A 14430-nucleotide genomic window follows, 5' to 3' on the forward strand; every position below is an offset into this window, starting at 1 on the left:
CTGTATAAATTTCCACTTTACATTTCTGAAGACTAACTAACCTGTTTGCAAAGTGCAAACTGAAATGCATTAATGTCTGTTCTAAGTAATTATACCTGAAATAATTTCAGCTCAGTACAAGACAGGGAAAAAAGCATTAAAAGGCAGCCTACAAGTTCTGCATGTTTATTTTGTCAAATATGAAAGTCACATCACAAATGATGTGCAGCCAGACAAAAACAAGCATTTTAGCTGATGAGATTTGAGAGGAAGGACGGAGCTGAAATCCTTTTGTAAATTACATTGTTTTCTCTCAGCTGCAGTGTGTGACATCCCCTGGTTTGTGTTTCAGTTTGTCACGCATGTTGGTCCTAAATACAGTGATACCTTAAAAATACAGAAATAGTAGTTTTATGTTGAAATCATGACCAGTAGCTAGTTGATGCATTTATATTTGATTTGAATATGCTGAGCTGCTTAATCAGTAAGACACTCATGTGCAAAGCATAGTAAACTAATTTTTTCTATCACAGTTTTCTTTGAAATTAATATTATCACAAAATAAACATAAAATACAATCTAGCACTTAATAACTTTTAATAAATTAATCTACAACAGAAAAAAAAAAACCCTGTAATTTTAGCAGTGCTGTACTTTGTGACAGCACCAGTTTTCTCAGCACAAGAACTGCACTGGGTAAAAAAATTATTATAAATGTGGTGGCACTATTTTTGTAAATCCTGTACAGTTTATGATCTGTACAGCTCTATTTATGACATTTGTCATATCCTACCATTTGTTTAAAAGAAAAATAAGTTTCCTCATTTCGCTAATGATGGATGTTTCAAGTTTAATACTAAACATCCAGAAGCTTGCCCTGCCTATCAGGATGAAAATTGGAGTTTTCATTCAAAACAGGGTCAGGAGAGTAAACAAACAATTTTTTCTAGGAAAAAGAACATATCCCTTTGTGCATTATATGTTTAAATACATTAGGAGTGGTAGCCTGAACACGTAGGAGCTTCTTGTATATTTACAGTACTGAATCCCACAAAGCTGAAGGAAACTAATCACTCTGACCTGTTCTTCTGGGAATACAAGGTCTCAGAATGAAATCTACCATTCCTCTGGAAAGAAGATCCATGCACTTGGCAAAGAAAGCAAGTTGGTGCCAAATTCTTGTCTTCTGACTTTGTTATAATAAAAGTTCACAAGGCACTTTAAAAGTTGTGCTTAATCCAGAACACAATTTTGCTTAAAGTAATGAATTGCTTTTAGGACGGGGTGTTTCCAAAGAATAATTGTTTCTCCAACAATCTGTCCCAGGCACCTTTGCAATCCTGCTGCTGTGAGCAGATGTGCCCTATGATTCAAAATCAAAAAGCTTCTGTACAGTTACAGTTCACCAGCTAAAAGCCTATTTCCTTGCCTCCTCTGTGTTGATTTTTCCCCCTCCCAAAACCAAACCATAACCTAAACAAAACCCTAAAGCAGTAACAAGCAGATGACGTTGAGTTTTTCATCTGACAGATGTATCCCAGTGGGAGGATTTAGACGGGGCAGCTGCAATGCCTGTGTGGTGGCACTGCACTCCTTGGCTGTTTGTTACAGCCTCAGACGATGGGCAACCGAGAGCTCCTCTCTGAGGTGTCAGGCACAATGATGTCATATTTTGCAGTGGAACAAACAGAACATGGTATGGATGGAATACTGCAGAGCTTGCAGACATCCCTCCAGAAATGTTTATGCCTTAATCTGCTGGAATTCACCATAAAATGTCTTGTAAAGGCAATATGCCATCTAAGCAGCCTCTCCAGTTCTAGGAAACAGATGCAAAACAACTGCTCCTAGAATGGAAAAAAAGGGTAAGGTAAGCCTTAATTATGTTTTGACTGAACACAACCAAAAAAAAAAAAAAAAAAAAAAAAAAAAAAAAAAAAAAAAAAAAAAAAATTTTAAAAAAAAATTACCCCGAAAAAACAGAGGAAAACAATCTTGACTCAAAAGGAGCTGCAAAAGCAAAAGAAGTTAAAGCACATGGGTCTGAGGTTGGGTGGGGAAAGGGGCTGTTAGAAATTGTGACGATATGTTTGTAGAAGGCTGTTGTTTAATCTCTGCCCTAAGAGCTGATGGATGGTCTAACAGATGAAAATTTGTTTCTCTTCAGAGGCTTGTTCTTTTGAAATGACAATTTTAAGTGCACAGTGTTCTGACCTAAAATATTTCAATTCTAGCCTGAATTCCTATGCCAGCGGGGATTATGAGATCATGCTGTCTGTCAACTCCTCTTTTGTCCATCTGTTCCTCTCCTTTTCTTGATAACTTCTGAACCTCCTGGCTAATTTTCACCAAATTTGACAAAGCAGAGATAGAATGGAGCCCGCAATTAATAACCCATGATGAAAACTTTCATGGAAATTCCATGTCTGGGTAGAAAGAAAAATAAATTATTTCCTGCATTGAACATGGCGAAATGGAGCTCTTCCCTGTTTTCAAGAGGTGGCCACTGGCCAGCACAGACGTAGCTCCAAACCTGCTACAGAATGAGCATGTAGTGCTGCTTTCCCAGGTGAACAGATGGGAAAGGCCACAAAGGAGGTGGGACATCATAGCTGTGTGAGTCTGGAAAGAGGGAGAGGAAGCAGTCACACAGGGAACTGAAGGCATGAGTTGCAGCAATCCAGTCAGACAATTTGATAGACAAAAGACAGGCAAACTTTTATCAGATGTATTTGTGGACTTCATTGGCAGAGCTGCCTTTGGACAGCAGAATTTTAGGAATTTTTCTAGGTGTTTAAAATTTGCTTTTACGCAGGCATTTTTTACATAAGTTACACTGATATTTATAAAAAAAAGCCCCAAAACTCTAAACCTCAACATTGTGAAGCACAAGTCTGCAAAATACCACTGTAGGAGAAGTTCATTTTGGTGCAAGTAACTGACTGAACTGAAACAGCAGGGCATTATGAAATAAGCTGGTGGATGCTTTTGTTCCTTCCCTGTCGGACAGACACAATGCACTCTATCTGCAAGAAGATTTGAAAACTTCAGCCAGCCTAAATTGCAGCTGCAGATCAGACTGTAATCTGATGGGGAGGAATTCAACACTACAGCTCTTTTTGCCCGTGAGAACTCACTGTCAGGTCAGGGTTTAGTCTAAAAATGTCTTGCACAGACCACATTATACCAGAAACCAATGTTCCGCACTTTGCAAGTGATACAGGGGCTGATTTTGATAAAAAAAGCCTAATGTGAGCTTGCCTTAGCTGTGCTAAGCTGCAAGGTTGCTCATTTCCCTGTGTTGGTTCATTTCAACAATTGCATTAAGTGAGATTAGAGAAGCTGCACATTTAGGACAAGTAGTGGGAGGGCTCAACCACCCACATATGGACTGGGTCAATGCTTCATCAGGGTGAAATGTAGAGATAACTTTTCTGGATACAACAAATTATTTCTTTTTAGAATAACTGGCTCTATGAACCAGAACAAAAAGAAATGCCATTCTGAATTTAGTCTTCAGCAGTGCAGAGGATCTAATTAAAGAGCTATTAGTGGGTGAGCTGCTCAATAGTAGCAAACACAATACAATTGAACTTAACACTAAGATGAATGCAAGACAAATAAAGCAAACAGATACTAAATTTTAAGAAAATGACTTATGCAAAAATGGGGAAAAATGCCAAAAAACCCCTAAATGAGCAGTTCGAAACCAAGAAGCCTGCAAACATCCATAAGGCTTAAAAATACAGTTCTAGAAGCCAAGGTAAAATGTCTGACATAAATAGAAAAACATGGCATAACCCTCCCCACCTTGTATGAGTCAATGAGAAATTTAAGGAGGCTGTTGCAAGGCACACGGGGAAGCCCAGGAAAATGTGGCATGCGAAATGTAAAGAGGAAGTGAAGACAGCTAAACTCGAGGAGTGGCTGATAAGGGCTGCTCAGAGGGTTAGTGACAAGTTTACATGACACTCGTTTGAGAACCAGCCTTTGCAATGCAGAGGTCCCACAATCTGTGGCGAGAGCTTTTTGGTAACTTCACAGGCAGCAGCAGCCAAAAAGCCAAGAAAATGGGGAACATTGTAAGGAAGGCACTGGAAAGGAGGATCCCACAGAAAACCTTGGTACGCCCATGCCCTGAGGACTCTGCAGTCTCGTCTCTGCACCCTGAGCAAGGCACAGCGATGCTGTAAAAGGCTCAGAGGAAGATGTTGGGAACAATGTGGGGAATGGAGCACCAGCTCTACAGAGGCCAAATTTTGGGACTCTCCAAACTGGAGAGGACTAAGCTGAAGGAAAATGCTCCGGGGGTTTGTAAATTGCCATGAATACCACGGGTAAGGTACATGCAGAGGCGGCAGTGACCAAATCCTGAAATGCTAGTACCAGGAATCATTTGATGGGTTTTAGAGCAAGCTACAAAACAATTAGGAAAGTGACTTTTCAAGCAGCACTTAATAATGTTCTGGGATGTTGGCTTGTGAAATTACGTGTCAGCATGTTCAAAAAGGCCACAAAGAACATAAAGCCCATGAATTACCGAAAGGACTAGGCAGGGGTGAAAACCAGCAACACAGCAACAACACTGGGTACGGATGGCGAAGTGCCCGCCGCTAGCCACGTCTGGGCTTCAAGGAAGCTGAAGGGCACAGCGGTCAAAGCTGGACGACATCAATTGCGCTCAGGTCTGTCCCATCCTCCCCTTCCCCTGTGCTGGGCAGGGGGAACGGCGAGCAAGGGCCGCGGAGAGCTGCAGGGACGGGCCTGAGGGGGGCTCAGGGACCGGACCAAGCGAGGCCGCCCCAGGCGCAGCGCCCTGAGGGAAGCGCGGCCCGGCCGCGGCAGCCCCGCCCACATGACGTCACCGGCGAGAGGGCCGGGCGCGAGGCGGAACGCTGCGCGCGTGCGCGGGAGGCCCCGTGGGCGGAGAGGGCGCGCGCGCAAGCGCGGTGGGGGGAGCAGGGCGGGGACACCGCGCGCGCGGCGGGCGGTTCGAGCTGCGGGCGCTTCCCCGAACCTCCCCTCAGCCTTCCCCGAGTCTTCTCTCACCCCTCCCTCGGCCTTCCCGCCGCCGCCCCGTACCCTCCCTCAGCCTCCCCTCCGCCTTCCCTCTCCTTTCCCCTCCTTTCCCTCAGCCCTCCTCTGTGGCTCCCTTCAGCCTTCCCGCCATTTCCCGCCTCGCTCCCCTCCCCTCGAGCCGCCGCTGCGGCAGAGCAGAGCGCTGGGGTGAGTATGGAGCTGTGCTGCGGGCTCGGGACTCGCTCCCGGCGGAATGGGATCAGCTGCCGCCACCGCGTCCCCGCTCCCCTCCGACCTCTCGTCCCGGCCGGGGTCCCCGTGTGGCTGGCGGCCGCGGCTGTCCCGAGGGCGGGACGTGGCCCTTGAGGGCCCCGCTTGTGCGGCCCGCGCGGGGACGGACATCGCGAGGGCTCCCTCAGGGCTCCAGAGCTGTTGTTCGTGGTGTTTGAAGGCAGTGGCAGTGCCGTGGTGGCCCGGCGTGCCCGCGCACAGGACTGTGTGGGGGCCCATTATTTCACAGAATCACAGAATCAGTAAGGTTGGAAGGGACCTTCGGAGACCATCCAGTCCAACCCTCCTGCAGGGTCACCTGGAGCAGGTTACCCAGGAGCGCGTCCACTTTGTTTTGGAATGTCTCCAGAGAGGGAGATTTCACGACCTCTCCGGGCAGCCTGTTCCAGTGCCCTGCCACCCTCAACGTAAAGCTCGAACTCATGTTAAAGTCAAAGTTCCTGTGTTATATTTTATGGCCGTTACTCCTTGTCACTGGGCACCACTGAAAAGAGCATGGTAGCATCCTCTTGGCACCCATATTTATGTATTTTGAGGACAGCCCTTTTAAGCACGGAGGGCAGAGGACGCTTGGGGCGCTGCCCTGTGACACGAAACTCGAGCAGCATTCTGTGTCATCTGCGGTCTCTGAGCTAAGTCAGACACATGGGGAGCCTTAGAGGAATGGCTTTACTTGTTCAGTGCTCCAGGCTGCCACAGTGGGGTTCTCAGGTGAAATGTATGTTTTAGAAACAAAGTGTTAAGTAATATCAAACTAAAAAAGTCTTTTACCAGAGAATTGCAGACTGTTGATAACTTATCCTGTATCCTTTGCTATCTGTTACATGTGCTATAGGATCCCAAAGCTGATTATTTGTCTGCTAGGAAACAGAAAAGCAGCAAACTCCCTTTTCTTATAAATTGTGACCGTTTTCACAAGAGTATTTTTACACTGATTTTAATTTTATTTTTTTATAATCGATCAAAAAATCTGCAGTTATATGTTGAGTTATTTATATGTTAAAGTATTTCTTGTTCCATTTTCAGAGGAAACTTTAAAACAAAGGTTTAGAAGACAAGATTCTCCTTGCTGTTGAGGTAAAAAAACCCTTATAGTCAAGATCTTGAAGTGCAGTGTAACATCACTGTAAATTTGTTTTTAGAACAAACTGAAAACTAATAGTTTTGGAAGATTTAAAATAGTTGTGGGTGTTTTTTTAAATGAATATGCAGAAAACCGTGTAAATAGAATCACCTTTGCAGGCCAATGAATTGCTCAATATTAATGCCTGTTACTTTTAAATGAATGATACTATAGTGTTTCCATAATAAGTTTATATGAATTAAGGAAAAACATAAGTGCTTGCAATGATCTGGGATGTAATTGATACAAAAATATGTCTTGATTTGATCAACAAAATATGTTAAGATATCTGAAATTAAAATTGGTTTCTAGTCTTTGAATAGCCACTTTAATCCAAAACAGCATTCAGGGTTTTTGGGGTTTTTTGTGATCTGACACTTCCTTTTTCCTGTGCAGACTCTTTTTATTAAAATACTGAATATTCATTTTAAATGGCAAAAAAATTAAAGCTGGAATAATACCCTAGACTTTTTCATGTATTTGGATCTTGTCTGCTTACAAAAATATTTTCATCATGAGCTGTGGAAAGGATTTTGTGGAAACTCTTAAAAAAATTGGATATCCAAAGGCTGATGAGCTTAATGGAGAAGATTTTGACTGGATGTTTGAGTCTTCAGAAGACAGATCATTTTTGGAGTGGTTTTGTGGAAACATAAATGGGCAGCATGTGGTATCTGAAGAAGAACTGCAAGATTTTGATAATCTTCTCCAGTGTGGTAAGCCTGTTTTGGAAGGAAACGCACTGGATGAAGTCCTTGAAACCTTGGAGCCCATGGGTTCAACAAACAGTAGCCAAGAGGAAGACAGGGAAGAAGTGGAGAAATTAGAGGATGAGCTTCAAGCTCTTCAAAAGTTAAAAAGCCTTCAAATTCATCGGCATAATAAGCTTCAGCTGTTGGTTACTACAAACAGCCAGTTGTTACAAACATTCCAAAGCAGAGAGGAAGAAGCACGGAAGGATTGGAAAGAAGGACTGGAAGTTTTTACTGCAGCAAATAATAAGCTTGACAATGAACTGCAGTCTCTTATAGCTGCAGTGAAGGAATTTGCCTCTTTCTTCACTGCTTCAGATTCAGCACAGGGGTCAGATGCACATCCAATGTTTTTTTCCCAACTTTCTTTGGACAGATACTTGTCTGTGGAAGAACAAAACACTGCAGCACTTACATCACACATAAAAAAGCTTTTTTATGAAGCTATGTCTAAATGCGCTGAAAATTCACATGAAGGCAGCTTTCAACTTGAAGATTTAATCAAGCAAGTCCCTTTTGATGAGGCTAATGAAGTTTGTGAAGAGAGGCAAGAGATAGCCAGGCTCCAGGCAGCGTATATTTGTGGTCAGAACCAGCTAATTCAGCTGCAAGCTGAAGAGGAGGGCATGAATTCAGCTATCCAGTGTGCAGAGAGCCTGCTGCAGTCCTTGGACAAGGTAAGGCACAAAAAGTGATAGAAGGTACTGGAGTTTTAAACAGACAGGCAAATTCCACTGGATCTAGTGAAAAGAATTGCTGAGTTACTGTTATTTCAATTGTTTCCTGTAGTGAAATTGTTATGAAGTTTTAGTCTTGTTCACAAAACTGCTCTTGTGAAATATGTTCAGTTTCCATAGTTAGAAGTTCTTCAGTGTGGTAGAGTACCTTTAATTCTACTTTCCAGCATTACTACCTTTAAAATCTTAGAATTTATAGCATCTTTCTAGTTTAGTTTAACTTTGAATTTTCAAATTAGAACTGGCTCTTTGTATAGTAAACAGTATCTTAGCTTTGGTTGCAATTTTGTGGTCTCAGGAAGCCAATATGATAAATGTATTCCTGTTTGTATTGCATAGCATAAGCTTAAAAAGTTTTAGTTCACTCACTTGGAAACTCAAGTATTTGTACCAAAGAAATGAATCTGATAGTCATGAAGCCCCAGACAGGGCCCCCAGCCCTGTCTCTCAACAAGTGAGTGACAGGCAGATGTGGTTAGTGGAATTTGTGAAGAAATCATAATGAAAGGAAAGGTATTTGCTTATGCCAGTCGTGGAATAACTTGAGGCATCATGTCAGTTTGTATATTTTCATTTATGGATTACTAGTATACAGGACTTGAGTGATTAGAGTAATTTGAAAAAGATTGATTCTGCCAGCAGTGTTGATATCTTACTGAGTACAAAAAATTGTTTGCTTGTGAGATTTCAGTTAGGCCTGCTTGAAATAGGTGCTAGGTAAAATGCAGCTCTTTTATTTTTAACCCAATAAAGTGTTTCCTGACCCTGTGATACAAAGAAATTACTTTGTACTGAAATATATTTATTATCTACTTTGTTCATCTGTATTTGCATTATTTTGTGAAATTCTGTAAAACTACTTGTAGAGTTCTCATTTAATTTTGTAGCTAATGTAACATGAGTCTTACATGAACTGAAGAAATGTTTGGGAGGTGGCTTGGCAGGAACCGTGAAGAAATTCACAAATATTTTGTTTTATGCAGGATATTGGACAACAAGAAAACATTGATGCTAAAATATCTAGTTTAAGTGCTGAAATTTCAGCAATTAAACAAGATATAGCTCAGATAAATAATGAAGAGCTGCTTCCCCTTCTTAAGAAGAAAGCACAACTTTTGACCGCACCAGTGGTGAAAGAATACTTAGATCACCAAATTGCTCGGCAGGACTGTTATGCTGCAATTCAAGATAAAATAGGCAGGCATTTGATAAGACAGAAAACATCATTTGAACTTATTCAGCTGGCCTGTGAAATGGAGATGAAGAAACACCAGGAGATCAGCTGCCAACTTGAGAATTTGGTAGAATCTCTGAAGCAAAGCACTGATGAGTTACAGCAGAGACTACAGGTGATAGCTGAACGAACTGAACAGGCAAAGCCAAGGAGCACTATTGGTTCAGAGGATGGTTTATCTTGCAGGTAAGTATTATAGTCACTATTGGACTTGTACTTTCTTTGAAATAATACTGGGGAGATGAAGCTCAGGCAAGGTAAGCATTGCCTGCTGCCAAGTTCTTACTTACTTGCTGTAGCTAATTAGAATTTTGAATTTTCAAGAACTGAAGCTTTCAAGATGTGAAACTTGTTTCTTCTATGTCCTTTGAACTTCTTTTCAGGTTTGCCTGAGGAAAAACTGTTCAATTATCAGTCTTTTTTAATATTGCTGAAGCATTCCTAATTAATATCCATAACATGAAGAATGTTTAAACCCAAGCCTGTCTTATCTAGCACCTCCTGATACTCTAGAGGTAGAGATGTTAATAGCAGTGATTACCCAGGCTGTGTGCACGGCCTCATCTGCTGAGCCCACAAAAACCCCCCGTGTGGTAGGAGAGAGGAATGACTCCTTTGGACTATGAAATGTGTTTAGCTCCTTTTTACTGCCTGATTTGCCATCTGGTTTGAGTGTCCTGGCACCCATATAGGAGTCTGGTTTTTCACCATCTAAATAATTAAGTCTCCTTAAAGTTCAGGTGATACAGTTAAGGATGTGTGCTGTGCTGCTCTTCCATCAAGACTAAACCTTTTGAGATAAATTGTATAATTATAGGTGTGTTACCATAAGACTTTTCCTCCTTCTTTAGAATGGTGCTTTAAGTGTTTATTTTTTTTAATAATTGATGAGTGGTAGCTGAGTATGGTTAGGCACAGTGAATAACTGGAAGAATTAGGCAGCATTAATTTTACTCCTATTGTGTGTTTGTGTCAGCTTGTTACATTTTGTTCAGGTTTATTATAAAGTCTCCAAATCACTAAATGTTTCTGGCTACTTCTTTTTTTTTTTTTTTTTTTTTTTTTTTTTTTTTTTTTTTTTGATAAAAGGAAGGCAAGTTGAAAGAATTAAAAACTTTATAGGGTTTGTAAACAGAAGACACTTGAAAGACATTCAGTTACTTCTGAAATATAGCTCCTTCTCTTAATAAAGCCAGTCTGATTTTTTATTAGCTCCTCAAGATTTTTTTTATGCAGAGGTGGTAGTAACATTTGGACTATGTAATGTTGTCTGTAATCATATTAGGCCCATTCCTGATGCAGTGCAAGGGTACACTTTGCTATAGTGTGTAATGCTATCTTTTGCATGATTGTAGCTGATTGGAGAACTTCTTAGCAGTCTCTTCATAGAGAGATAGAAAACAGGAAATACTTCAGTAAGCTTGAAAATGTTACAAAGATTGTTCTTATTTCTTATTGGCCATTGAAATCTGCTTTCATTCAGCAATTAAAAAAAATCCATCTTACTTTGCAGCTCTTGAAGTATCAGGAAATAGTTGGCAAAACCACACTGTCAACTTCTATTTGCATTCATGATGTACTTACTAACTGTTACTTCAATATTTCATTGCTGCTAATTTGATATTAAAATATTTTGGATTCCTGTTAATTACTACTATATATAGATGGAATCCTGCAATCAGTGGGAGATACAGCAGTTTTGTAAAAGTGCCCTCAGCAGAACTTAGCTTACTCATCCTCTGACTTCTCAACACAGACATGTTCTCTTAACTAATGATGATAGAGTGCTTAGGAAAGTTAAAATATTTGTTGTGTGTCTAACTTCACTTGTTACAGGCTGTATCAGCTCCTGGAAGGAGGAAGTAAAAAGCAACAATTGTTTAAAACATACAAAAGCCTGGAGCAGATGGCTCAGAAGTTGAAGCAGGACTGTGCTAGAGTAGAAGATCAGCTGGCAGCATCTGCTCAAGAGCAGTCTCTCCTTTTGTCCAGCCTAGAAGGGGATGTGGATGCCCTTCATGATGCTCTCTACTGTGGAACAAATCAGATACAGCTCCGGAGTCCGGTAAGCCCTTTGTGGTTTTTTTCAAATGACTGCATTGCGTGTCATGTTCTTTTACTGATAAAAGTATAGTGTGAAGGCTCTAGACATGCAAACTGTCCCCACTAATTAGCAACAAATTTATTAGCATAATGATGATGGATGCTGAACATGTACATTGTTCTTGGCTAATGCTGGATTTTTTGTAAAAGCTGGCAGGTAATAATTTTTTGGTTTCTGAGCAAACTGTTGCATCTAAATGAATTTCTTTCAAAGGCATGTGCAGTCCTGCATTCCTGTAAGCTTGTGGTGTGGGAGATCCTTTGTCTGGGTAGGGTGTCACTGGAAAATTCTTTTAAGCTGCTTTTCATTTCATCTGGGCTTTCTCACCCTGTTACCTCTAAGACTCCAATAATATGGTTTGGCCCCTTAAAAGCCTGACCATGGATGGGTCATTTGGACAAAATAAAAATACCACAGTTTTGAAGGACAATCCTGCTACGCAGTTCGCAGGTATTATGTTTAGAACATCTTTTAAATGGGAACAGGGTTTGTTAAATGCACCTTGTTATGGTTTTTAAATCTTTGTAGGTACCTCAAAAATGCATCAAGGGAAATCTTCTGTTACATAATACTTTCTTGGTTAATTACATAAAAATATATTTAACAGTCATCTGTCAAATGAATTTACAGCATATAGCACAGTTTTTATTTAAAAATGAAACTAATTGGAACAGTATAGAGATTGCATTTTTAAAATCAAATACCTTCCTATTGATTTAAGTTACTTCTTAAAATATATCTCATTCTACTGCTACTGTTTCTCAAGAAAAGTAATTCCTTTAATAATGTGCAAGTAGATGATTAGTCTGCTTATACTGAACTATCACAAGAATGCCAGCTGGGAAAGTTGCAGCTGGTATTTAATGATTTAATTGTAAAACTGATTCGGCTTTTTGTTGTGCTTTTTTTCTGTTTGTTCCCTTTTAAGATTTGACTAGCAATGAAGATTTGTAATTGATAGAAAATGTAATTCACTTATGTCTCTAGGTCGGGTTCAGATTCTTATGGTCTTAACTCATCTGGTCAACAAGTAAATGAAATTACATTTGCATAATACGATATGAGTTCTGTTACATGGAGCTCAAAAATTACATATATTGAATGGAATCCCTTATCTTTGTTGCTGTTTTTTTTGTGATTATTTTTTGATTACAAACAAATGGCTTCCCAAAGCAAAAAAAACCTGTAGTTCGGCTAGTATATTAACAATAGAAAAGTAATAATTTTTTGTCTTTTATTTTTTGTTAGGAACTTAATGAGCAGTTTCACCAACTGAAAGTGGATTTAGATGAGCTAAATCGTCTCCTTAAGGATCTGGTTGCTGATTTGAAGTCGAAGAGAAGCTTTTTAGAGTCCAATAGGCTGCTTCAGATGGAAAGAGACTTGTATGTGTATTTTTTCAAAGATGAAGAGCAGTTGAAAGAGATGGTAGAAAAGCTTGAGCAGCAGTCTCAGGCTAAAGCCAGTGGTCTGGAAGATGAGAATTTCACAACCAGTGCAGTTCTTAATGTCTAAACAGCAATGTACTCTTAAGAAAGGAAAATGTTCATGTAAACTGTCGATGAGTTTATGGAATAATAAGCATTAGCTTGTCAAGGCTGACACTTACCTGCCACTGCAGTGAATCTTAACTGCCACTGTTACCAGCTGAGATTGTGTGCTGCTTTATGGCTTCTTCTGCCTGCTGAATTCAATCCCAGTTTTGTCAGAACTCTTGGATATGAAGTAATTGTTGGTTATTTGAAAGAAGTATGTTCAGGCTGCTCTTCTGCTGGCCTGTGTGTTCATTTCTGCTGCACATAGCATAGCATCAATAGGAATGTGAACCCTTGAGTTAAGTCTTTTTGCATGCTAAGAACTTTTTGAACTGCAAAATGAATGTGGAGAAGGCTTTCCAGATTTTGGAACACGGATGTAATGTGCTCATAGTGAAGAGGAGAGTTCTCAAAGGCAGCAGATATTCCATGCTTGTTTCCCTTACAGTTCTTCTAAGAAGACTTGGTTTTGTTAGAAATGTGCTGGAATATGTACCAGAATCTGTTTTAACTACCAAGACCATCTGTTTTAAGACCATTTTAATATCTCTTAATTTAACTTATGGCCTGTCTTCTCCATTGAAAACAGTCTATACTAATTGTGGCTTGTCAATGAACAAGAATTTTAAATTTATCTTTTGTACTTCTGAGTTTGCCTTATAATTTATAATGATAGGCATTTCAATTCAGAGGGCTGATGCTTTCATACTTGTGCTTTCATGTGCATTGTTAGCCCATTTATCAAATTTTTATATAGCTTCCTAATATACCAATGGAACTAAATAGGCTTTTATAGTACAATAACTTCCAATCTTTTATATTTTGATGGGATCAGCTGTGCTTGCTTTCAAGCACTGTACATATTGATAGTGGTTAGTATATTTGTTTAAATTCAGTAACAGTAGTCTTAAAACTATTTTGATGGCACACTTTTAACTTCTATGTGATTATAACTTATTTTTAAATGTGTAATTTTTTTAGCTTACTGGTTGGATGTCTTTGTCTGGATTTCAAGCTGCTCAACTTTATACTTTGTGTATATTATTAAATGCCAATTCTGTCAATTCAGTTCAGTGTGGTTAATATTTATGGTGAATCTGTGTGGGTTTTTCTAGACCTGTTCTCAGGCATGGTGTCTTTATATTTTATATTTTGTATTTTGATCTGCCCCTGGGGCTGTGACTGCTGCTTCTCAGCCTGAGAAGTCAGGGAGCTGTTTAACCCTGTGTAGGAAAGAAGTGTTGCTCTTAGGCATAGAAGTGAGGAGGAGTTGAGTGCAGGGAAGGATTGTACTTCTTATTCCTGGAATGTCAGGGAAAAGAAAGCCATTCCACCTCTCACCCTTTCCTTCACATGCTTACTAATTAGAACTAGAGGGACATAGCCAGTGCTAATGCAGCACGATGGATGTTCCTCTTTAAATTGGATGCAAATATTTGGACTTGTAATTATTAAAAGGTGCAATGTACCTGTGGTCTTGAGCCAAGAAAAATATTTCTGTGTAGGCAGAGGAGCTGTTGTTTGCTGATGGTTAAGTTTGACAGTGTGCTCATGCACTGGATCTAGTGGGAGAAGACCAGAGTAACAGGACTCTAGCTACCCACTTGTATAGGAATAGTTGAGTGAACAGCAGGTTTTGGTAGAGTGATTAATTTG

At 40.1% G+C, this 14430-nt stretch overlaps 1 protein-coding gene and 1 long non-coding RNA gene across 13 annotated transcripts in view; one reads left to right on the top strand and one right to left on the bottom strand.

The window, feature by feature from the left end:
• Positions 1-136: 136 nt before the first annotated feature.
• On the bottom strand, positions 137-4819 carry LOC128806982 (uncharacterized). The gene is made up of 2 exons (XR_008437001.1): positions 4520-4819; positions 137-366 (listed from the first exon to the last, which is right to left on the bottom strand). It is a non-coding gene; the product is annotated as an uncharacterized LOC128806982 (long non-coding RNA).
• A 130-nt stretch (positions 4820-4949) lies between these two features.
• The window catches only part of LOC128806979 (DNA polymerase nu-like), a 112303-nt gene continuing 102822 nt past the window's right edge, over positions 4950-14430 (top strand). For 6 of the 12 annotated variants that reach the window (XR_008437000.1, XM_053976899.1, XM_053976897.1 and 3 more), the window contains exons 1-6: positions 4950-5205; positions 6316-6366; positions 6809-7841; positions 8885-9321; positions 10972-11200; positions 12488-12624. Coding sequence is in view for 9 of the 12 variants with exons in the window: in XM_053976899.1 (XP_053832874.1) it covers positions 6927-7841; positions 8885-9321; positions 10972-11200; positions 12488-12624 (1718 nt within the window). In the remaining 3 variants the exon portion in view is untranslated. Of the gene's footprint in view, positions 5206-6315; positions 6367-6808; positions 7842-8884; positions 9322-10971; positions 11201-12487; positions 13843-14430 lie in introns of those variants that run through there. The other 6 variants (XM_053976906.1, XM_053976905.1, XM_053976900.1 and 3 more) reach the window with 5 other exon arrangements.

This window comes from Vidua macroura, chromosome 4 (genome assembly GCF_024509145.1).
Source record: "Vidua macroura isolate BioBank_ID:100142 chromosome 4, ASM2450914v1, whole genome shotgun sequence".
Taxonomy (NCBI): domain Eukaryota; kingdom Metazoa; phylum Chordata; class Aves; order Passeriformes; family Viduidae; genus Vidua; species Vidua macroura.